This window comes from Bos indicus, chromosome 6 (assembly GCF_029378745.1).
Source record: "Bos indicus isolate NIAB-ARS_2022 breed Sahiwal x Tharparkar chromosome 6, NIAB-ARS_B.indTharparkar_mat_pri_1.0, whole genome shotgun sequence".
In the NCBI taxonomy this organism is placed as follows: Eukaryota; Metazoa; Chordata; class Mammalia; order Artiodactyla; family Bovidae; genus Bos; species Bos indicus.
In genome coordinates, this window is record NC_091765.1 from 89,609,476 (window position 1) to 89,634,577 (window position 25,102).

General features: G+C 40.1%; 2 protein-coding genes across 4 annotated transcripts; both read left to right on the top strand.

Annotated features, from left to right (window-relative positions):
* Window positions 1-643: 643 nt before the first annotated feature.
* On the top strand, window positions 644-2,734 carry LOC109560573 (growth-regulated protein homolog gamma). Of its 2 annotated transcripts, XM_019962915.2 has the most exons (4): window positions 646-817; window positions 901-1,024; window positions 1,138-1,221; window positions 1,977-2,734. In XM_019962915.2, coding segments are annotated over exons 1-4 (297 nt in total). In that variant the 5' UTR covers window positions 646-729; the 3' UTR covers window positions 1,978-2,734. The 2 variants fall into 2 exon arrangements, with proteins under 2 accessions (XP_019818475.2, XP_019818474.2); XM_019962916.2 differs by lacking the exon at window positions 1,977-2,734 and having other exon boundaries at window positions 644-817; window positions 1,138-1,222.
* A 15,260-nt stretch (window positions 2,735-17,994) lies between these two features.
* On the top strand, window positions 17,995-23,645 carry LOC109560575 (C-X-C motif chemokine 15-like). 2 transcript variants are annotated; one of them, XM_019962918.2, is made up of 4 exons: window positions 17,995-18,109; window positions 19,197-19,326; window positions 20,544-20,625; window positions 21,962-23,645. In XM_019962918.2, exons 1-3 carry the CDS (start codon window positions 18,049-18,051, stop codon window positions 20,623-20,625), a joined length of 273 nt encoding a protein of 90 aa, XP_019818477.1. In that variant the 5' UTR covers window positions 17,995-18,048; the 3' UTR covers window positions 21,962-23,645. The 2 variants fall into 2 exon arrangements, with proteins under 2 accessions (XP_019818477.1, XP_019818476.1); XM_019962917.2 differs by lacking the exons at window positions 20,544-20,625; window positions 21,962-23,645 and adding an exon at window positions 19,597-19,743.
* Window positions 23,646-25,102: the final 1,457 nt, after the last annotated feature.

Here is a 25,102-nt window from a genome sequence, read left to right on the forward strand (position 1 = left end):
ACCAGCTCGCCCACAGCTTCAGAGTGACCACCAACCCCATATTCCCAGACCAACTCTGAACCCTTCTTAGGTGGAAAAGGAGATCTGCCTCAAATTTTGGAAGTTCCAGTGTTGCTAAGAGAATATTGAGTTGAACAGAACACAAAACACTAGATCGTCTTACAGCCCTCAACTTTCACTGAAATTAACCCAGAATTCAGCTTTTGACACTGATCCCAGTTCTCATGTATGAAATAAGCAAAATTGAATATAGAGAGGCAGAAATATATAGAAGCAGAGGATAGATAACTAAACAATATCTACATGCTTACTTCTCTTTAATTCCCCCAGTCTGAAGTAAAGAAAACGAAGTCTCTAAGACCACCTCCCCAACCCTGTGGGGGTCTCTCCCCAGTGTTCCCAGAGCTTTCCCCTCTCCCTGCCCCGCGACCAGGGTGGCCTGAGACGCACAGCCCCCATCTGGGCTGGAGCCCCAGCGTGGTGGAGGGAGACTCACCGTCGCGTGGGGATTTGGGTACAGGGATGACACCTCAGTGCGCTGACTACGCGTGAGGCGGGCGGGGCCCCCTTCCTTCCGGACCGGGAATTTCCCTGACCCCCGGGCTAGCAACGCCCTTCTGATCAGGATAAAAGGGGTTCACTCGGTTCGGGGAGCCACAGAGCCCGCTCAGCCAGCGCTCCCGCCAGCCTTCCCGCCGCCGCAGACACAGACCCTCCGAGCAGACACCCATGGCTCCAGCCGCGAGCTCCGCCCCCCGGCTCCTCCGCGCAGCAATGCTGCTCCTGCTCCTGGTGGCCGCCGGCCGGCGCGCAGCAGGTGAGACCCGGATCCCCAGGGCGGGACGGGGGTGGGTGGGTGCCTGTGAGGACAGCCCCTAACCCACTCTGTCCTTCCCGCAGGGGCGCCCGTGGTCAACGAACTGCGCTGCCAGTGCCTGCAGACCTTGCAGGGGATTCACCTCAAGAACATCCAGAGCGTGAAGGTGACAACCCCCGGCCCCCACTGCGACCAAACTGAAGTCATGTAAGTGTCACTTCCGTTGCTGTCCTCGTCATCACCACCCACCGTGCCGATGCCCCCACCCCGACCCCCAAATGGGCCACCCAACTCACGTAGATTCTTCCTTCTCTCTGCAGAGCCACTCTCAAGACTGGTCAGGAAGTGTGTCTCAACCCCGCCGCTCCCATGGTTAAGAAAATCATCGATAAGATGCTAAACTAGTGAGTTGTGGTTTTTATTCATCGTGTGACTAGAGTCATTCTGCCTGCTGAAAATTATATCAGAGAAACCTAGGATTTAGCTGAAGGAATGAAAAACCACTATTTCAGAATTAAATTTGCCATTAAGGTCATTAATCTGCTCTGATGCCAGAAGAACATTGCCAATGCTTTCCATCATGGCCTTTGACTCTCCCCATTCAAATGAATGTGGGTTAAACTGCTTTCATTAAAATTCTCACTGCTGTTGGACAGTTCAGTTCAGTCGCTCAGTGGTGTCCAACTTTTTGCAACCCCATGGACTGCAGCACTCCAGGCCTCCCTGTCCATCACCAACTCCCGGAGTTTACCCAAACTCATGTCCATTGAGTCCGTGATGCCATCCAACCATCTCATCCTTTGTTATCCCCTTCTTCTGGCTTCAGTCTTTCCCAGCATCGGAGTCTTTTCAAATGAGTCAGCTCTTCCCATCAGGTGGCTGAAGTATTGGAGTGTCAGCTTCAGCATCAAATAGAATTGGCTATTTGTAGCCAATAATACAGTGAGTACTGCAGGCCCCACCTCCATTCCTAAATAAGAGTATCAGAGAGCCTAGAGGCATCTGCCACACAGTATAGCAGGTGGCAGGCAGTAACCACTTGATGCCAGGCTGGGAAGACTGGACTCAGAAATCTCTGGAACCCAGGGAGAGGGAAAGGAGAAGAGTGCTGTTTCAGTCTTCTGGAGCAGCTACTAAGGAAAACCTTTTCTTCCTGCAGGGCCAGCTCTAACTGACCAGGTGGAAAACAGAAGCTCTTGGATGGCTGTTCCAGAAGTAGACCCTGCCCCTACAGAAATCAAAGAGGGAAAAGAGGAATCACCAGCTCCTAAGGCCACCTGGATCAGGCTTAATATGTTTGAACATCTCTTAGGAGGGTTCTTCCACTTATTTACTTATTTATTTATTTATGTGTTGCTTGGGTTTCAAAGATTCTATGTTAATATTTACATGTGACATGATTAAGGATGTGATCAAATCTACTTGCACATCCTGTCATTATTGGTATTATTTATTTTATGAGAAAAAAAGTTTATTTAGTCCTGATTCTTACTGAGTTTGAAGTAGAAGGTTTGCAAATGTTTGCCAGTCATGAAATTAATATTTCTGAGGAGCCCACATTATGCCAGCCCTTGTGGCAGAAGCTGGAGGATCGAAACAGATAGTGAACTCATTGTCGGGTGGGGGGATACATGTTTTTGTGAATGTTTTTGTAAATGCATGTGTTTGTAAATGTTTAAAAGAATGTTAGTTATTTATTGAAATGATTTCACAGTATGTTGTCAGCATTTCTCATGTTGAAACTTTAAGAGCTACAATGTTCTAAATACCCTTTGGACATTTTATGTCTTTCTTGTAAGGCACAATGCCTTGTTTCATGTTAATTATGCAGTGCTTTTCTATGTCTGAGAAAAGAGAAATCTAAATATTTATTGATGTTTTTACAAAGAACATGAAAATAAAATATTTCAAACTAAACACTGTTTATTTCATTTTTTTCTGAGGAAAACCATTCTACCTTTACTGGATAAATCTGATGATTTATATCAACATTTCTTAGCTTCTTTTTCTCCTCTTGGACATTCATTTGCTACACAGATAAATCAAACTATCAGTTCAGTTCAGTTCAGTTCAGTCGCTCAGTCCTGTCTGACTCTTTGCGACCCCATGAATTGTAGCACGCCAAGCCTCCCTGTCCATTACCAACTCCCGGAGTTCACTCAAACTCACAGCCATTGAGTCCATGATGCCATCCAGCCATTTCATCCTCTGTCGTCCCCTTTTCCTCTTGCCCCCAATCCCTCCCAGCATCAGAGTCTTTTCCAATGAGTCAACTCTTCACATGAGGTGGCCACAGTACTGGAGTTTCAGCTTTAGCATCATTCCTTCCAAAGAAATCCCAGGGCTGATCTCCTTCAGAATAGACTGGTTGGATCTCCTTGCAGTCCAAGGGACTCTCAAAAGTCTTTTCCAACACCACAGTTCAAAAGTATCAATTCTTCAGCACTCAGCTTTCTTCACAGTCCAAAGCTCACATCCATACTTGACTACTGGAAAAACCAAACTATAAGTTATACTTAATTTCATCTGCTGATAGCTGTCACCCTCCTTGGCTCTCACCAACCCAAGAATGTGCTTTTCCAAACTGTGCACTGGCCCTTTCCCCTTAGTGTGAGAGTCACTATAATATTATGAGAGCAATAATAATATATGGCTGTTTTTTGTAAGGACCTTCTTGTACCTTGCTACTCAAGTATACCTCTTTAAAAATTTCTTTTTTTTTTTTTTTTAATTCTTGTAGCTATCTTTAAAAAAAATGTTATCTGTTCTGCCGGGGACCAGCCCCGGCTGATCCAGGGTATTCGAAGGAGAGACGGCGTAGGCGAAGATCAGGAAACAATTGCTTAATTAAATGTTAATTAAGGATATAAAGAGTAATAGAATGAGGATAGCTCAGTAAAATTCAGTGAAGAAAAGAGGCTGAAATAAGGATAGCTCAGTGAGGAAATTCAGTGGAGAAAAGAGGCTGAAATAAGGATAGCTCAGTGAGGAAATTTAGTGCAGAAAAGAGGCTGAATAATTCAGCCAGAAGGTAAGAGAAAGAACGACATGGTGAGACCAAGTTTCGGTGAACAAGGCCCGCACTTTATTTTTCAAAGTAGTTTTTATACCTTAAGTTATGCACAGAGGATAATGGGGGAAGGGGTAGAGTCTTGCAGCAAACCAGGCTTTCTTCCTGCAAACTTATCATATGCAAAAGCTTAGGTGATTTGCATCATCTTCTGGCCCGGAGGCCTGTTAACATTTTAAGACCTTTTCTTCAGAAAACTTATTTTTCTCTAAAGGTGATTGGTCAGGAGCCACCCTCCAAAAGCATTAGATACAGTTGCATTCCTACAGCGCAAAGGTGTGGTGGGCTACAACAAGAAAAAGAATTAACTCAAGGGTCCCAGGTTACAAACATTAAAGCTACTATTTACACCAATTATATTAACCAATACACTGCCAGGGACACAGCAGGTAAGGGATATGGAAACTTAGCAGCAAACATTGGCCCAACAAGTGAAAATCCCTTCACCAATACAATTTCTAATCAATCTTTTAACTACTCAAAAGAATCTGTGTTTAGACAGTTTAGAACATCTCCTGCCTCTCACAGTTGGGAGGCTCTGAACAATCACATGAGGCCGGAAAAACCTATTCAGGCAGGCTAGAGGATTTCCAAAGGAGTTTGTAGGTTAAACACTGTCACACCCAGGAATTATTAACTGGAGCTGTAAGCTAACTTTTTTCAGAGAGGTAGTGGGGGACAGCCCCCCGTAAAGTCAGAGGTGTAGGTGAAAGCACAAAGCAGAAAGTAGGCAGATTCTGGTTTTGGGGGTATATGCTCGAGAATTTCCAGGGGGACTCCTGAAGCTCGATCCCGCCTTTGCGTATGCCGAGCCTCCTTCCTCATGACCTTTGTCATGGGCGGAGTTCCTCACGCTGGCTACCGGCAGTGATAGAATTCCAGTTGAGCTATTCCAGATCCTGAAAAGTGCTGCACTCAATATGCAATATGCACTCAATATGCAATATGCCAGCTCCCGGCATCTCCCCCTTTTTTATTTCTTAAAACAGCCAGATGCAGCTCAGTCGCGAGCTTTTGAATGTTCTGCCGAAGAATCCTGACAATACAAGGAAGAATGATTATGAGAAGCAGAACTAAAGATATTAGACAGAATGTTTTTTCCAGAAATAAAAGTTAGAGAAGGTGAGAAAAAAGTCATTAGCTGCTCCAGCGGTGGTAAAATCCAGTCGACAGTGTTCCAGGGTCTGTATTTGATTATGAAATTTCCCTAAGTCCAGGCCAATGTCAGAGCTGTTCCAAACACCTGAGATACGATTTTTGATTTTTTCCCATTCATAATCTGTCTCGTTTACCTTTAAAGGTGTCACGCATATCCACCAGTAATCAGCGTGGCAAGACAGAGCCATTTTCACTTTTAAAGCCTGTAACTCAGTCCCAATATGCATTATTGCCTCTTTTAAGGCGTCTACTCTCATCTCTAATTTCTTATCTATAGCTTCCTGTGTTGCTAGAGTTAAAGAAACACTTTTAGACATGGTATCAACATATTGGGCAGTATGCACTTGTTGAGTCAATGATATTGCTGCCACAGTAACAGAAGTAATTGCTGCTATTAAAGCTGATATTCCTAAAATAAGTACTCACAAATTGTCATGATCACATTAAATCTTGTAGTTGTTGTAACACAGCAAGACTATAGTTAACATATCAATAAGTGGTTACATCATAAGATAAGGTGGACGTTGTAACACTACAAAGGAGCAAACATTATATTGAGGGTTTAAACAAGATAAGAGCATGCATTGTTCACAAGTCACTACATTGGGTCCACCAGTGAAAGTCACATGTACATTAAGTTTTCCAGAATCATTGGTAAAGAGAAAAACATAAGGAGAGGATAGACAAGCCAAAACAGAATAAGTAGAATTATTTTCTGGTTGGAGTTCGCACTGCAGCAGCCCCGTCGGTCGTGCCAGGATCTCGATGTTTATCTTGCCTCCCCTTCTGGCGGGCTTCTCTTTTGTGATCGAAGCAATGGGGGAACTGGATGTCTGGGGGTCTGCAACATGGCGAATCAACCTGTCTTGGATCTAAATTGGAGAATCTGCATCCTGTGGAAAAATACAAGCACATCCTCGACCGCTAGTTAATAATGGGTCAGGACCCTTCCATTGTCCTGAGAGGAGGTCCTTCCATTTGACTAATGGTTTTGCATTTAATTGCTCCAGGCACCAATGACGAAGCATTGCAGTAGTCCAGCCAGATCAGTATTTAGAATATTTATTACGAAAAGAGCATGTTGCAAGATTTGATGGGGAGAACTATACTTAAACTCCCCTTCTTTTAGTTTTTGAATTTGGATTTTTAATGTTTGATGCTCTCTTTCAACAATGGCCTGTCCCTGGGGATTATAAGAGATGCCTGTATTATGTTTAATTTGAAACTTTATACAAAATTCCTGAAAAGACTTAGACGCAGGAGCATTGTCAGTTTTCAGAGCTTTTAGCAGGCTCAAATATGAAAAACAAGTAAAGAGATGTTGTATTACATTTTTAATTGCTTCCCCTGTATGAGCAGTTGCAATAATAAAATGAGAAAAGGTGTCTACCGTTAAAGAACAGAGGACAGTTTTCCAAATGAAGAAACATGAGTTAGATCCATTTGCCAGAGTACATTGGGCTTAAGACCGCGAGGATTAACTCTCATAGGTAGACTATTATAAACAGTGGGGCAGTGTAAGCAAGAACGCACTATCTCTCGAGCAGTCTCTCTGGGAATTTGGAATTGATATCTTAAAGCAGTAGCATTTTGATGATGAAGTGAGTGAGAGGCTCTGGCCTCCTCAATCACAGTAGCCACTGTATTTCTGGTTAACAAGTCAGCCAAATCATTAAAGGCATTTAAAGGGCCGGGCAATCTGGAATGAGCCCGAATGTGTCCAATGAAAAATATTTTATTTCTTTTCCAAATTTGTTGCTGTAATTTAGTTAACAAATGAAATATGGTAGTTTTGTTTTCAGACAAAACCGCAGTTTTAATATGTGGAAACAACCTGACAATATACTGAGAATCAGAATAAAGGTTAAATTCCTCATCTGCAAACATAGGAAAAGCCTCTATGACTGCTGTTATTTCAGCGCTTTGAGATGAAGTTTCCCGTGTTTCTAAAACTTTTTGGTGATTTTTAGTAACTATGGAGGCTTTACCGTTTGCTGACCCATCAGTAAAAACTATTTGAGCATTTGGAATAGGAGATTGTTTACATCTGACAGAAAAAATAACTGGATGTCTGGATATAAAATTCAGCAAAACATGCGAGGGTAAATGATGCAAAAATTTTGACCAAAATAGTTTCCTATAGCAATCTGCCAATTTTCAAACATTAGAAGAGCATCAAGTTGTTCCTTATTATATGGAATTACAATTTCTGATGGCTCTTTACCAAATAATTCAATGTTCCGCTTTTTTCCTTTAATATCAAAGTAGCTATCAATCCCGGATAAGAAGCCACTACAGTTTTAGTTTGAGCAGGAAGATGTACCCACTCTAGGGGGCTGTTTTGCTATAAAACCAATTTTTTGTCTGGCCACCCCAATTACACCTATGGGGTTTTTATTGCAAAGGAATTATCAAGCAGTTGTCAATTTAATTTTTAAAATTTTTTAAAATTTACATTTTAACAACATAAATTTAGAGATATGTTAATTTAGGTCTAATGTTTAGTTTAGGTCTCTATAAATTTAAATAATAAATGTATAACCTCCTTATCTCATTTTGGTATACAGATATACCTAAATGTAAAATGTATTTATATATGGCAACAAGTATAAACTTATTGACATACAATATATATAAATCAATATACTTGAATTAATCTTATAATTAATATATTAATTCATATATATTACAGCAATACAACACGCACACAGCCAGTACCAACCAACACAAACCAATGTACTGCAATAATACATGTCACACATATATAATTATACAGCATACAGAACATATATCATCACAGCACATCAATCCATACCAACTAATATCAGCCACACACATTATATTACTGCAATATACATTTATACAGTATATATGTAATACATATATTGATTTATATACAAATTAAGTAAGTATAGATCTATAAATAGAATTAGGTATACCTTTATTATGTTTTATTTATACCCATACCTAATTAGGCAAACTGTAGTTAGGCAAATATATTTATATTACGTATTTATAACAATATATAAAGTATTGTTAATTGTACCACCTGTTGATAACTAAGAAATTGAGAAAACCCTTCTCTGAGTATCTCCTATTTGAGACAGCACGTCCCTCCCCCATAGGGTAAAGGGGAGCGTAGGAACTACATACGGTTGGAAAGTTCCACAGGTATCCTCAAACTGCCAATCTAACATTTTTGAACTTTTAACGACTGTGGGGGCTTGAGGGCAAACGAAACAAAATTTGACCCCTGAAATCTATCAGGGCAACTTGCCAATCACTATATTGTAAAAGACTTGCAGTTGATCCTTATTGAATGGAATTATTATATTTGCTACTTCTTTTCTAAAAAGTTCCACACTTCTTTTTTCCTCCTTTTATAATTAATTGTGCCACTGAGCTGGGATAAGATAAAACTATTTTTCTTGGGGTCACTGGTAGATGGAACCAATGGGCCTTTTTGTCACAAGCATCCTGTAGGTGTATGTTTTGTGGGAAGAATAATTTAATCTCATCTTTTGGTAATATTAATCCTAATTAACTGATCATTTAAAGTCTCATCTACTTTAACAAGAGCCGTCTGTCTTATTAGTCAACTTTCTCTTAGAACTGGAATTAGGATCGCTTTTTAAGCAATTAAACAAAGGCTTTAAATCTGCAGTAGTCAGTTTTAAATGTGGGCATATCCAATTAATGTCCCCTAATAATTTTTGGAAATCATTTAAAGTTAGTAAACAATCTCTCCACAGCTTCAAAGGGGCATTATCAGTTTTTTAAAACTTTTGGCCGACCTAAATATGAGAAGCAAGTAAACAGGTGTTGCACAACATCTTAATAAGCTTCTCCAGTTATCGTTTTGTAACCTAAATCTGGTCTATAGCTTTTTAGATGACAAGCAACCATCTAATCTTTGCTTGAATACTTCCAGCAACGGGGAACTCACTATTCTTCAAGGTTTTAAACTCTCCCTCACCTTTTTCTCTACAGCATTCCCAACCCGCATATCACTTTCTCTAATCTCAACTCATTTTCAGTAGTATGTGTTGGCCAGGAGCTGGGTCAGTCTTTCCCAGCAATGTTAAGAGACGTCTGTTCCTGTGTCTAATAGCCCTGACAGTTTATTTTCTTGAATTAAAAGATCTTTTAAAGGCCTTGGAGCTGTAATTTCCTGCACCCAAAAGGCTAGATCACTAGATCTAAATGCTCTGTGGCTCTTAGCTTGAGAAGTCAAGTTTTTTCCTGCCTGATAAGGTAAAAGCAAAAACTGTGTTATTCTTTGACCTTTATTAATTTGCACAGTTTTGGTAGGCAGCGAGATCAAAACTTTTAATTTCTCCAATATAATCTGAATCTACTACACCATACACCACCCAAATTCCTTGAAAAGAAAGCGAGCTATACCCTAGCACAAGTCCTACAATGCCCTCAGGCAGGGGGCCAGCCACTCCCATTGGAATCGGAGCAACCGCAAGTCCGGGGTTCAAATTGTTGCTAAATCCCCTTACCGGTCCGCTTTTTTCTTAGCCTGGGTGAGACCCCCCCTGAGGGGGTTTTCTCCAAAGAGCGTGCTCTGCATATTGTGCACGCAGTCTGTTTTAAAATCTCCACTGTTCAAAAAACTTTTTATCTTCCTCAGGCTTAGGCAACACTTTGAGAGGCTTTGGGGGCAAAGTGGGGAACTCTTGGACCCTGGAAGGCGCAAACGGAGGCGGCAGTAATGGCCTTAAATCAGAAAGTGGTGGATAAGTTTTTTTTTTTTTTTTTTTAAGGTTTGTGCAGTGGGGGTAGGGGGGAGGGGGAGCTCGCCAGGACACCTGGTCACAGCGTCTCTTACAGTCTCTCTCTCTCTTCCTCTCTTCCTGCTTTTCTCACTTTTCTCTCCCCCTTCCTTTTTCGCTACCCTTCTCTTTCCTTCGTTTCTTTCCCTTTACCCTCTTCTCTTCCCTAATCTTTTTTTTTTCTTTCTCCCTATCTTTTTCTCTGTTATCTCCTTTTTTAACTTCCTTTCTCTATCTTGCTGCGTTCCCTGATTCCTTCCTTCTCCGTTCCTCTCCTTTTCACTCTTTAGCTCTTTCTCTATCTTTAGATCTTTCTTTATTTTCTTTCCTTTTTTCTTTTTCACTTTTTTTGTTTTTGTTTTTCTTTTTTTGCTTGGGTGAGGCCCCCCTGAGGGGGTTTTCTGCAAGGAGCAGGCTCTGTATATTGTGTATTTTTTAAAAGCTCCTTTGTTTAAGAGAAATCTTTTTTATCTTTTTCAGCTTTAGGCAATGCTCTGGGAGACTTTGGATGTAAACTGGGGAATTTTTAGGCCCTGGGAGGTGCAAGCGGAGGTGGAGTAGTCGCCTTAAATCAGAAATTGTTGGATAAATTTTAAAGGTTTGTGTAGAGGGGGAGGGGGCTCTCCGGGGCGCCCGGCCGCAGCGTCCTGTAAGCCCTCTCCTTCCTCCGGAGGTAGAGCACAGTCTCCCTCCTTTTCTTCGTCAATGGCAGAAAATATGATCTGCGCAGAAGGTGGAGACCCACTACCATCCACCGCTATAGCCTCTCCCATAGACTATCCCACAGCCTCATGATGAGGGTCCAGAACATTTTTAATCATATTTATAGGATAAGTTTTTAGTTGTTTTTTTTACCTTCACCCAAGTATCTAAATTAACAGTAGCCTCTTTAACAGTTTCAAGATTACTTGTATAAAGAGTTGCCATTCTTAGTTTCGTGTTACCCATGTCAGAAAATGAAGTATAATAGAAGATAAAGCTTTTAGCTTTTAAAAGATCAGGCTCTTCTTTGGCCTTTTAACTTCAGAAACCATTTTCTCTCTCTAAGTCTAACTCTTTTAACACTTTCAACACTTCCCACTCCTCTCGCCCTGTCTATCCTACAGGGGGGTCCGCGGCACCCTTGAGTGGGGTCCTAGGCGTCCCGAACACTGGAAGAACAATAGGGCTGATAACCCAGATTGTTCCGGGGGAGGAACAGTAGGCTGATGGCCCAAACTGTTCCAAGGGAGGAGCAGTAGGGCTGGTCACCCAAACTGCTCCGTGGGGGAACAAGAGGGCTGGTCACCCAGTTGTTCCGAGAACGGGGAGCAATAGGGCTGATGGCTCTGATTGCTTTGGGGAGCTTACCTTCGAAAATCCCTGTCTCGGGCGCCACCTGCCGGGGACCAGCCCCGGCTGATCCAGGGTATTCGAAGGAGAGACGGCGTAGGCGAAGATCAGGAAACAATTGCTTAATTAAATGTTAATTAAGGATATAAAGAGTAATAGAATGAGGATAGCTCAGTAAAATTCAGTGAAGAAAAGAGGCTGAAATAAGGATAGCTCAGTGAGGAAATTCAGTGGAGAAAAGAGGCTGAAATAAGGATAGCTCAGTGAGGAAATTTAGTGCAGAAAAGAGGCTGAATAATTCAGCCAGAAGGTAAGAGAAAGAACGACATGGTGAGACCAAGTTTCGGTGAACAAGGCCCGCACTTTATTTTTCAAAGTAGTTTTTATACCTTAAGTTATGCACAGAGGATAATGGGGGAAGGGGTAGAGTCTTGCAGCAAACCAGGCTTTCTTCCTGCAAACTTATCATATGCAAAAGCTTAGGTGATTTGCATCATCTTCTGGCCCGGAGGCCTGTTAACATTTTAAGACCTTTTCTTCAGAAAACTTATTTTTCTCTAAAGGTGATTGGTCAGGAGCCACCCTCCAAAAGCATTAGATACAGTTGCATTCCTACAGCGCAAAGGTGTGGTGGGCTACAACAAGAAAAAGAATTAACTCAAGGGTCCCAGGTTACAAACATTAAAGCTACTATTTACACCAATTATATTAACCAATACACTGCCAGGGACACAGCAGGTAAGGGATATGGAAACTTAGCAGCAAACATTGGCCCAACAAGTGAAAATCCCTTCACCAATACAATTTCTAATCAATCTTTTAACTACTCAAAAGAATCTGTGTTTAGACAGTTTAGAACATCTCCTGCCTCTCACAGTTGGGAGGCTCTGAACAATCACATGAGGCCGGAAAAACCTATTCAGGCAGGCTAGAGGATTTCCAAAGGAGTTTGTAGGTTAAACACTGTCACACCCAGGAATTATTAACTGGAGCTGTAAGCTAACTTTTTTCAGAGAGGTAGTGGGGGACAGCCCCGCGTAAAGTCAGAGGTGTAGGTGAAAGCACAAAGCAGAAAGTAGGCAGATTCTGGTTTTGGGGGTATATGCTCGAGAATTTCCAGGGGGACTCCTGAAGCTCGATCCCGCCTTTGCGTATGCCGAGCCTCCTTCCTCATGACCTTTGTCATGGGCGGAGTTCCTCACGCTGGCTACCGGCAGTGATAGAATTCCAGTTGAGCTATTCCAGATCCTGAAAAGTGCTGCACTCAATATGCAATATGCACTCAATATGCAATATGCTGGCTCCCGGCACTGTTCTTTATTTTTTTTTTAAATAACTATTTATTTATTTATTTGGCTGTCCTGGATCTTAGTTTCAGCATGCAGGATCTTGTGTCTTCACTGAGGCATGTGGGCTCTAGTTCCCTGACCAGGGACGGAACCCTGGTCCCCTTCACTTGGAGTGTGGAGTCTCAGCCACTGGACCACCAAGCAAGTTTCTCTTGTAGCTGTCTTAACAATAACCCTCATTTCATTGCTTTGGCTAAAGGATTTTTCAAACAACTATTAACAATTTAGTGAAACTGGCAGTGAAATGATAATAAAGAGGATTTTTTTTCTTCAGGACTCAAAGTACTTTGTGTCATCAATAGAAGCACAAAAAGTGAGTGGCTGATAATATATAAAAGATCTAATTGACATTTGGGTTCAGTTTTCTAACTTTCATAAGTAACTATCTCTGAGTTTGGGTTTCCTTGGTGGCTCAGATGGTAAAGAATCTCACCACAGAGTTTAAGGTTATCCAAACCCCTTACATCAGTTTATCAAATGCAGTAAAATGGTTTTAAGATTTGAATGTGTTAGTTACCACCCTTCAGCATGTTTTCCTTTCCTTATATTAGAGTAGGATCTCTAGTCAGTCAAAAGAACAGGTTTTTATGTCAGTTTATCTCCATTTAGCTATCTCCATGCCTCTAGAGCTTCCCCAGTGGCTCAGTGGTCAAGAATTCACCTGCCAATGCAAGAGACAGAAGAGATGTGGGTTCAATCCCTGGGTTGAAGATCCCCTGGAGTAAGAAATGGCAACCAGCTCCAGTATTCTTGCCTGGAGAAGCCCATGGACAGAGGAGCCTGGCAGGCTATAGTCCATGGGGTCGCAATGAGTCCCACATGACTAAGCACAGCACACACACACAGGTAGCAAGAAACAACCTCTGTGAGGTTAGTTTCACACTTACAAAAGCTAAAAAAGTGATCATCTCTTCATAATTCCAATGTATTGATTATGAGATGAGAAGAAATAAACTGTGAACTACAGAATAAATTAAAGCCAGTTGTTTAGATGCTCCCTAAATGCTAGCATTTGCTCCCTAATCCTAAGTCAGAGGACATGGGAAAATGTTTACAAGTGTGACTCACTTGAGAGAGAGTTCAATTAAGCCCTCACCCTTAAGACCAGTCCTTACCCTCAAACGTGGGACTTGCTATATTGGCCACTTAGCACTTGTCAATACAGAACACAGCCCCTAAAAGCAAAAAGATGTTGCTGTTCATTTTGTTGATGAAAGACAACCATTTCAAAGAATCATATTTACTTCAGAGTAAATTCCAGCTCTACCAGTTGTGGACTGTGTGCTCTAGGGTAAGTTCCTGATCTAACCTTAATTTCCCTTCTACCCAGTAAAGGTAATGACAGAACACTCTTTCTGAAGTTGTACAGGGATTTAAACATTACCAGTGTCTCCAGGAATCTGCCATTGGCCCTCAAGGCCAACTCCATAGGTATCATCTCAACTTCCAGTGCTGTATCAAGTGGATATGCAGTGTAGTTTTGACATCGAATTTCCCGGGCAGTTCCCATTGGAAGTGTCACAGCAGGAAGTGAATCACAAAGCATGTGAGGTTGTGGTCACAGCATGAAGGAAGTAGAAAATGAATATTTCGTGTTATGTCACAACGTTGAGGGGTCATCAGCGGGAAATAGCAATGGCAGCAGTGACTGAGATTTCCTGAGCAATGTTACTAAATGAACTAGAGCTAGAGAGGAGAAAGTATGGTGTATCCCATTTTGTTCTTGTGAATCTTTCTTTGTGAGTTGTATCAAGAGATGTCCTCTCAGGACTTCCAGAAGTAACTGGAGAAACACTGGGAGATGGCAGAGGTGGCAGATCTGTGATAGCACAATGAGGGCCATCCAGAATCACAGATGGTGCTATTTCTCCTTTCTGGGACTTCTCATACAAATAACAAGGGGAAGGGCTTGTCCTATCTTTACCGTTGATGTCCCGCTTGTATCCCCTCTGCTTACCGATGAGTTCTGAAGTCACAATAAGCAACATCTATACTTTTCTGGTGGCTTCCCAACTCAAACGCCTCTCTCCTGCTTCTTTCCTGAGAGTTTTCTCTGCTTGGGAGTATGGAAGAGGGGAATGGCAGAGGAGTCTGCTCAGCTTACAGGTTGGATGGCCTGTCATGAGATGACTCTCACTGAGGGTCAGGAGTTAATGGATGTGTATTCTATTTTCTAGTTGGACATTTCTAGAAGTTGCACTAAATATATATATATAGTTTCTACTTCTCTCTTCATCATGTTCACATTTTCTTTTAAACTTTTTTAGCATATTTATGATAGGTATTTTAATATCCTCATATATTAATTCTATAATTCTGTCCTTTCTGAGTCTATTTCTATTGCTTGAATTTTCCTCCTGGTATGGGTTATGATTTTCTACTTCCTGGCATGTGTAGTAATTTTTGATTGGATGCAGGAAAAATTGTATATTATGTTATGGAATATCAAGATTTTGTTTTCTTCTTTTGGAGCCTTAGCCTCTGTTCTGGTGGGCAGCTAAGTTACTGGAGCATCAGCTTAATCTTTTTGAGGCTTGTTTTTCAGCATAGTTAGGGTGGTCTAGAGAGAGTTCTTTGCTTTGGAGTTCATTTAATTGTACTGCTGAGTCATATCTCTTTTGTGTCTCTACGGAATGCCCTGAGTGCTCACAAGCTCTCTAACAAGTCAGACCTCAAGTGTCTCCCCACTCCAAAAGAGGTCTGAGAACTGCTCAGCCTGAACATCTATGGATGTCCTTTCCCTGAGCTTATGGACTTTCACCCTATACATTTGTGACTTAGTATTGATTAAAGAGAACCAATGGAAGTTCAATGCCAATTTCTAGAGCTCTATATTATTTAGCCAACTCCTTAATAACTATCATGATGTTCTGAGCCTTTTTTTTTTTTCTGAGCCTATTTTTTAAGCCTTGAAAAACTAAGTTACTTTGAGTCTTTGAACACTTGGTTGTCATATCTTTGTATCCTTTCCTATTATCATCATAATATCTAAACACCTTATAACATAGTATTTTGTGATTTTTAGTGAAGAAAAATGAGACTCAAAGAAATTAAAGTTATGTCTGAATAGTGTTTCTAACTTAGTTTTAACTTTTTGGTTTGTAAAAAGGCCAAGGTCTGATCATGTTGTCAAGTTATTGTAACTTATTTTAATATTGAAATAACATTTTTTCTCCACTTTCTCAACATGCCAAGACTGTTGTCTGAGTCCATTTGGGCAGCTGTAACAAAATACCACAGACTGGGTGGTTTATAAACAAAAGATAGTTATTTCACAGAGTTCTTGAGGTTGGAAGTCAAAGCCAGCAGAGCTGGGTGAAGGACCTCTTCTGGATTGTATCCCCACGTGACATAAGGGATGAGAAAACCCTCTGGGGTCACTTTTATGAGGGTACTAATCTCATTCATGAGGGCCCCACACTTATAACCTAATCACCTCCCAAAGACTTCCACCCCCTAACACCATCACATTAGGGGTTAGGATTCCAACATGTGAATTGTGGGGGAGACACAAGCATTCAGACCAGAGCAACCCTTCACAAATATATGTTAATATGAGCTTCCTTTCATCTGTAATAACTCCAGTGTTGCCTCTACTGCAAAGTCTTTCCTGGCTCTGAGGGGGAGGTCCTCCCTCCACTGCCTCCAGGGTACCTATATATTATAACACAGATCACCATCTTTAATCTGTTTACATGTCTGCCTCCCCCTATAGTCCATGAACTTCTCAAGATAAAAAACTCAATTTTTACTCTTTAAATACTTAGTGTCCAACAAAAGTCCTTCAGGTTGTTCAATGAGAATTAGCCAGAAAAACAAACATTCTTTTTAGACTATGTTCATCTTCAGGCTATATTAGCCCTCAGTAATCACCGATTCTTAACTTAAGTGTTGTTACAGGTTGAATGGCATCCCCTACTCCCACCTTCTAAATTCATAGATTAAGACTCTAACCCCCAATACCTCACTTGGAGATAAGATTTTTACAGAAATAATCAAACTAAAGTCAGGTCATTGGGGTGGGTTATCCAATGTGACTGGTGTCCTCACAAAAAGGGAAAACTTAGAGTGGACGTGCACACAAGAAGAACAGCATGTGAAGAAGATGAAGGAAAGACACTTGAAACAGCTTTTTCCCTCCCAGATCTAGGAAAGAACCAACCTTATCAACACCATGATTTTCGACTTCTAGGCTCCAAAACAGTGAGATAAAGATTTATGTTGTCTAAGCAACATAGTATGTGGGACTTTTTTTTTATGGCAGCCCCAGGAAACTGAAACAAATGCTTTGGTTTTTTCCACTTTTTTTCTTAAGCAGTTTTATAAATGACCTTCATTATCCTATACAGCTCCTTTATTTGTATATAATAAATAAATAAATAAATGAGCTGTATAGGATAATGAAGGTCATTTATAAAACTGCTTAAGAAAAAAAAATGAAGTTCATAATCCACTGAGTTAATTCAGCTTCAAGCCTTTTGAAACTGCTGCCTTTAAACCGCAAGTAAACCATAATTTGCTGTTCTTGACAGGACAAGGGTTGCTGTAATCTGAACTTTATTCAGTATCTTTGCGAAAGTGCAAGTCACTCCATCATGTCTGACTCTTTACGACCCCATGGACTGTAGCCTGCCAGGCTCCTCTCTCCATGGGTTTTTCCAGGTTAGAGTACTGGAGTGAGTAGCTGTTCCCTTCTCCAGGGGGTCTTACCAACACAGGGATTGAACCCAGGTCTCCCACACTGCAGGCAGATTCTTTACCACTTGAGCCACAAGGGGAGCCCTCAGTATCTTTAGAGGTTACCCATACTTTAAGTATGGGGCTTCTCCACTGGCCCTAGTGGTGAAGAATCCACCTGCCAGCGCAGGAGACATAAGAGACACAGGATCTACCCCTAGGTCGAAAAGATCCCCTGGAAAAGGATATGGCAACCCACTCCAGGATTCTTGCCTGAAGAATACAATGGACAGAGGAGCCTGGTGGGCTATAGTCCATGGGATCAGAGTTGGAAAAGACTGAGGCGACTTAGCACACATGCATGCACACATTATGAGTATAGTTAGAGCTTGGAAGAGTCTATTATAACCTTGAATGGATTTACGAGAATAGGCACAAAAGCCAAAAGTAAATACTTGAGGAGGAAAAGCATCTTCATTTCCTACATTGTACAAACATGACCTTTGAAAAGATGTACAGACATCTTTTATTATTCCATTTTGTAAGTTGCTAATTGTAACTGGCACTGAACCCTTCACGATCATGCAGTTTCCCTCCCAGGGAATAATGGGTTCATTTTTCTATTCAATACATTCATCTCCTCATGCCTGAAATCGCTCAGTTAAAACAAAGCTTGAAAAATAAACCCAGCTTCCTCATTGACTTGTAAGTGACAAATATGCCACTTGAATAAACTGTTCCTTCTATTCTTCATGGAAAGAGAGTGCAAGAACAACAAAAAACTTCCATGGTTACAGAGAGCATATAAAAGAGGCTGCAGTATTGACTCTACCATTCAGACAAGGATCAAGATCAAGCGTAGACATGGCTACTGAGAGCTCACAAATGTTCCTCCTGTTGGCCGTCCTTGTCCTGGGCATCTTTGGTAAGGAGCTATGGCTTACATCTTTTCCTTCTTGGCTTTGGAAAAAATCGAAGCCCAAATGTTTCCAGATCAAATGAGATTGAATCTGGTGTTAGGGCAAAATGTAGAAAAAATTAAAACCTAAGCAGCACATACACTGAGATTGTGGAATGTCAAAGATGTTCCTGTTGAGTTAAAATTTTTAAATCTGTTGAATTAATTAATTAATATTGAGAATGTTATGAATACCCACACACACACGTGTGCATGCTAAGTCATCGCTTCAGTTGTGTCTGACCCTTTGCAACACTATGGACTGTAGCCCACCAGCCTCCTCTGTCCATGGGATTCTCCAGGCAAGAATGGGGGAGTGGGTTGCCGTTTCCTTCTCCAGGGGACTTTCCCGACCCAGGGATCAAACGCCTGTCTCTCATGTCTCCTGCATTGGCAAATGGGTACACTGTAAGGGTCTGTGCTTTTCTTATTAAAGATGATAGCAGCAGCGCGGACTTTCCTGGTGGCTCAGTGGTAAAGAAACCACTTGCCAATGCAGGAGACACAGGTTCAGTCCCTGGGTCAGGAAGCTCCCCTGAAGAAGGGAATGGCTACCCACTCCAATATTCTTGCCTGGAAAACCTCACGGACAGAGGAGGCTGGCGGGCTACAGTCCATGGAGTTACAAAGACTTAAAGATTGAACAACAAGAAGCAGCAGCACACTGCAAAAAGGTTTAGGACGTTTATTTTAATGGTGGAAATTGCCACCTTCAACTGATAGAATTCACATAAAATTTTGGTATTTAAAGTATTTTATAGAAGGCAATGAAGTTGATTTTTACCATTAAACATTTCTTATTGACCATATATGCCTTCAAGCAATAAATTATTGGTCTAGTACATTTACCCATTTCTCAAATATAGTAGATGTTCAATAGTTTCATTGATCATAACAATAGCAAATGATTATATTTATGTGATTGTCTCCCTAAAAATTTCTGATGGTATTTGGTGAGTTGAGTATCTTGCTGCATTGATCTCAGATTTCATAAGTAAAGAATTAAGCATCACGGCTGTCTTTGTTCTTAGTGTTTCCCTATTTTCTCACACAGCTGATCCCTCTGAGAGCCAAGAGCTGCGATGCCAGTGTATTCAGACACAATCTGACTTTATTTCTCCCAAATTCATTGCAAAAGTCCAGATAATCCCTGAAGGTGCTCACTGCAACAGAAAAGAAATCATGTAAGTGCCGAAGATGTAGAGGGAGAAGTCTTTTTTTGTGACTGTTCCCCAAGTTTTATTGAAACATAATTAGCATACATCACTATAAGTTTAAGGTGTACTGCATAATGTTTTGAATTATATATATTGTGAAATGATTACTACAATAAGTTTAGTTAGCCTCCATCATCTCATAGATAAATTAAAAATAGATTTTTCTTTGTGATGAGAACTCTCCAGATCTACTCTCTTAATAACTTTATTAATAACCTTTTCTTTATTGCCTCACAGGTGTTCTTTACACATTCTGGATATTAAACCCTCATCAAATTTATGGATAGAAAAGCTCATTTTCCAATTTGTGGTTCATGTTTTTAATCTTTCTGTGGTGTCCTTTCAATTAGTATAAATATATTTTTAATATGCTTTAGATTAGTAACGTTCTCTTTTCTGCTTAGCACTTTTAGTGTTTTAGTTCAAAAAAACTTTCCTTCACAGAGTTCATAAAAATATTCTTCTGTATTGTCTGCTAAATTTTTTTACAGTCTATTCCTTTGTATTTAAAACTTTAATCCACCTGGAATTGATTCTTGCATATGGTGCATCTTTTCCCATGACTCAGCTCTTTGCATCAGGTGGCCAAAGTACTGAAGCCTCAGCTTTAGCATCAGTCCCTCCAATGAATATTCGGGGTTGATTTGCTTTAGGACTGACTGGTTTAATGGTCCTCATGTAATGAACCTCAAAGGGATGGAGCTTTGCTGTTCTGTTAAGTGCAGTTGAAAACTACAGAATAGATTTAAATAACTAGTTTATGGTATCCTCCTCTCTTCCGATAATAAATGAGGCTTTAATGAAGTCTTAAAATCTAACCAAATTTGCAGAGGTGTAGTGATAAAGAGTACATAGTAAATGGTTGATAACTGGCAGCCTGGAAGATACCCTCTATATGCACATTTTCCAGAGTCTGACACTATACCCTGTGCATTTTAAGTCTAGTAAATGTTCAGTGATTATCAGCTGATATCTCTAAAGACTCTAGGAAATTTATCTTCTAGTTGATTTTTTTTAATTGTTATGTACACTGTTATGATTAAAAGTCACATTCTAATAATATGATTAGTTTAAAATATTTGTGTGTTCATTTTAAGCATATGAATTTCATGTTACAGAAATTGTAATGAATAAATTTCAAGTGTTATTAAATTATATACAGTTATATACTCTTTTCTTTTCAGAGTCACACTGAAAGATGGACAATTAATTTGTTTGGATCCTGAGTCTGAATGGGTGATGAATATTATCAAAAAGATTGTATAGGTATAATTAATTTCAATGACTCTCACATTAATATTCTAATTTCTTTTAATTAAAAATATATTTAGAAATGCATGCAGATTCTGCTACATATCAGAATAAAATTACAATAAGACTAAAATAAGTTTATATCAGAAAACCCAAAAATATGGTTCCAAGGCCAGCAGAATTATCATCTGGCAATTTTATGGAAATCCCAGTTCTCAGTCTCATTTCAGAAGTTCTGGGGATGAGCCCAAGAGGCTGTGTCTAACAAGCCCTCCAGGTGATTTTGAGCTTCCCAGGTGATAATGGGCTTCCCTGGTAGCTCAGTTGGTAAAAAATCTGACTGCAATACAAGAGACCCAGTTTCAATCCCTGATCTGGAAGATCCCCTGGAAATGGCAACCCATTCCAGTATTCTTGCCTGGAAAATCACATGGACAGAGGAGCCTGGCAGGCTACAATCCATAAGGTCACAAAGAGGTGGACATCACTTAGCGACTAAACCACTCAAGTTTGAGAACCACGGGTTCAAACAGATTTAACATGATATCCAAGTTGACCTATTTATAAATATCTCCACTGAATATAAAAGTGATTAAAATTGCTAGAAGGTCTGTTACAGAAATCAATCAGAAGCAACAGAACTATTTGATGAGAAATTTTAAGAAAAAAATTTCTCCCTCTTTGAAAAAAAATTACTTGAGGCACAGCCTTTCTAAAGCTAAACTCCAAATAGAGTTTATAAACTGGTGGATGGAGAAGATAGAGGGAGGTGATAACGGGAGTGTATTTGGATTAACTTGTGAAATAAAGAAAAACTCAAACTAGCTTTTGGGAGTGTTTTGGTTTTGTTTTGTTTTGATTTGGTTTGTCTAAGTCATAGCAGTAGGTAAGACCACTTATCACGGAAAAACTTATAATGGTAACCACTTACAATGGAAAAACTAAATTTTGTGGATTTTTAATTAAAAAATGAAAATAAAATAGAGAAATTTGAAGGTTGTGATCCACCTGAGGGTCACCTTGGCAGTTGAGAGGTGTAATGTGGTAGGAAGTACTTGAGTTTTTTTTTAATCCTACAGGTATGATATAATGTTCCCAAACCATCTAGCTATAAGTGATGTCATTTTGGATAATTCACTTAACATTGAAGATTGACATGCTTTTGTTTGCTCTTGCTTTATAATTAGAGAAGTAGATAATACATATAAAGTGTTTCATTATGACCATTAATAATTTTTAACTTACTAAACACTTTTATCTTTAGAGGTTTTTTTTTCCCCCCTCACAAGAGACTACAAATGAATAATCCTGTGTATGTATCTAATTGCATGTCACTCTCCTTGTATTGTAGAGCCCTTAACTGATGACCGCAGAAGAAGCATCACATTCTATGGATCTCAAGAGCCCTTTGTATCATCACAAATTTGGACACTGTCCCGAGTTTTCTTTGAAAATAGCACGGACTTATACTAATTTAGGACTAGCTTGAACTGCTTTTTCTACTCATTCTGATTAATTTCAGGCCAGTGATTGGCTACTTGTGGGAGGAGTAATGGGAGGAGAGGTAATACAATTTCCATTATGTAGGAAGCATAATCCTGAACTCATACAGCAGGTGAGAGATTTCCTCTTTGGGCTCTACACCTCTTAACAGAGCCTACCTTCTCCATGATGTCCTCTGCCACAGACAGAAAAAAAAAAAAAAAAAAACACTTCCTCAGGAGGAACTTGCTTTTTAAAGAGGCGTTTTACACATCTTGAAAATGCTCTAGGCCAAAAGTCCAGGGGCCAGGGTGCCACGTTCTGAGCAACTGTCTGTTCTGAGCAACTGTCTGAACTTCTGTATACTCCTGTAAATGTGAAAACCTGGCAAAAACAAAGCAAAGTATCTCTATCACTTGAAAAATAGTTGAGATAATAAAATTACAGTTGCTTTGAAAGTAAGCATGAAGAATCACAGTGTTATCCTTATTAAAATTGTAAAATCACTTCCAATTAGTATTGAATAAAGCTAGTTTCACGGTACCTATTCACACTGTTTTAGGCACAATTATACACCAGGTCTCCAAACTGTTTACGGCTGCAGATCTTGGCAAAAATAATAATCATATTATTAAGCTGTATACTAACAACTAGCTCTGAGACTGAGCCTGTTAAAAGAACTATCTCAGGACCATGAGGGCAAGACTAACAGTAGTTTGGAGTATAAAATTCAAAATTTCAAGAGAAAGGAATCTAGTCGGCACAGTTTGAGTATATCCACTCACAGTCCAGGCTTCCCTGGTGGCTCAGAGGTAGAAGAATCTGCCTGCAATGCAGGAAACACAGGTTTGATCCTGGGGTCGGGAAGATCCCCTGGAGAAGGAATTGGCAATCCGCTCTAGTGTTCTTGCCTGGGAAATCCCATGTACAGAGGAGCCTGGAGGGCTACTGTCCATGGGGTCACAAAAGAGTCAGACACGACTGAGTGACTACACAACAAATCATTGTCCAGCCACCCGTAGGCAGAAGTGTGAGAACACGTCACAGAAGCAAGGCTTCCAGGAGCTGCCCCAGGGTGACACAGTTCATTTCCAGAGTAACAGGCACACGACTCAGTAGAGTCTCTCTACAACCCAGAGAACACTCTCCTCAAAACTAAGGGAAGAGTAAAGTTTTCTGTTTTGCTGTGGGTTTTTTTATGTGTTTGTTTTTACAGAATAGCTTAAAATCCTTATTCTAGAAACTACTTGGAAATCCTGAAGATTTGAAAGACTCCTTCCAAATGAACAGCTCAGTTGGCCAGAGAAAAGTCCAAAGATCTTCCTCTCAAAAAAGGAAACAGAAACTAGGAAAGGAAATTTCCTAGGTATATACTGTGGCTTGTTCTGAGTGAGGCTTAAAGCTGGTTGCTCTATCAAGATTTAAATGCTAACATTTTAATCTCTCATTAAGACTGATGATATGATTTTGGATCCTTATAAGGAAGAGAGTTGTAACAAAAATCTTTGTATAAAATAAAAACTGTCACTGGAAATAAATCCACTAAAAAAACATGGGTTTGTGATAAGGAAGCATGTCTGCCTCAATCTGGACAATGGGTGGAAAAAAAATTTTTTTTCAACCCCTAAAGGTCTGTACCAATAGTCTGCCTTCAGGTAAGTTTGGGATTTCATTACAGCCCTTGTATGGTCTGGAAACTCCCAGGTAGCATAGAAGGAGGCCCAGATCAATATCTGGCAGAAATGAAAGTCAAACTGTCTTACTAAGATATGTCTTCAACATGGACCCCAAAGGACTGTCAGAGATAAGAGTCTCATGCAGCTGGTGAGTCTACATACAAATTTATAAAACTCTGGAGGAACCATCAACACTACACAGGAGTCAAGACCCACAGTATAGAACATACCTAAACTTGAAAGTGTTAAAATCAACTACAGACCATAATGAATAAGCATGTTCCAGATCATTAGACATTAAAGAAGGCTTTGGAACTTAAGAAAATAATATAATATTAGGAAACTAAGCAGATTCAAGAGTGGAGGGGGGAGACAGAGACAAATAGGTAATAGGGAAAGGAACAGCAATTGTAAAAACATTCAAGAAATAAAAATATGATTATATAAAGTAAAATCTCATTGGACAACTTAAACAATAGATGAACTTGAACCAGAGGGACAATTATTTTTTATTCATCTAGGACACAACAGAGAGATAAAAATATAGAATACACAAAAAGGAAGTTAAGAGACTTTAAGCATAGTATGAGAATACGTAACTTATTTCTGAAAGGAACTGCAGACTATGAGAAGAGGGAGAATGCATAAAAAGTAATATTTGAAAGAACTATAACTGAAAATTTTCTAGGATAGACTAAGCCACCATAATCAAGGAGCCCAGTAGATTCTAAGCAAGATAGAAGAGCAAAAATCACACCCAACTACATTGCAGTGAACCTGCAAGATCCAGAACACACAGAAAAGACCTTAGGATAAGTAAGCATGACCCACTGTGCCCCAGGTGGTCTTGGAGGAGGACTCTAGGAGGCTCAAATCTATGATGGGTCGCTGGAAATACATGGTTTTTTTAAATGGAATTGCTGTGGATGAATTAGTTGTGGAAGAGTATTAATTTACTGTGGCTTTTTTCTTTACATTTGTAGTGAGGAATCAAGGTCACCAAATTTGGCTTGTGTTCATTATGCCTAAAGGTGAGATGGTTTCTACAGGATATAGTGAACTAGTAAGAAGAACACAGGGTTAGTGATTCACGTATTTATTTGACTAATTCTAATAGAAGTTTTTCGCTTCCTTATGCTTGTGATTCAAACACTACCTCATGACTCACACATTTCACATCTTTTCCACTATGATTTTTTCTTTAGATTCAGAGTCTTTCAAACTATAACCTGTTGGACTGAGAAAAATATGCCTTTATGACTGCTTCCCCCAGTCTCACCCATCTTAATATGTTAATGTGGAGAAGTGGTGGGCTTTCCTGTGGCTCATTTGTA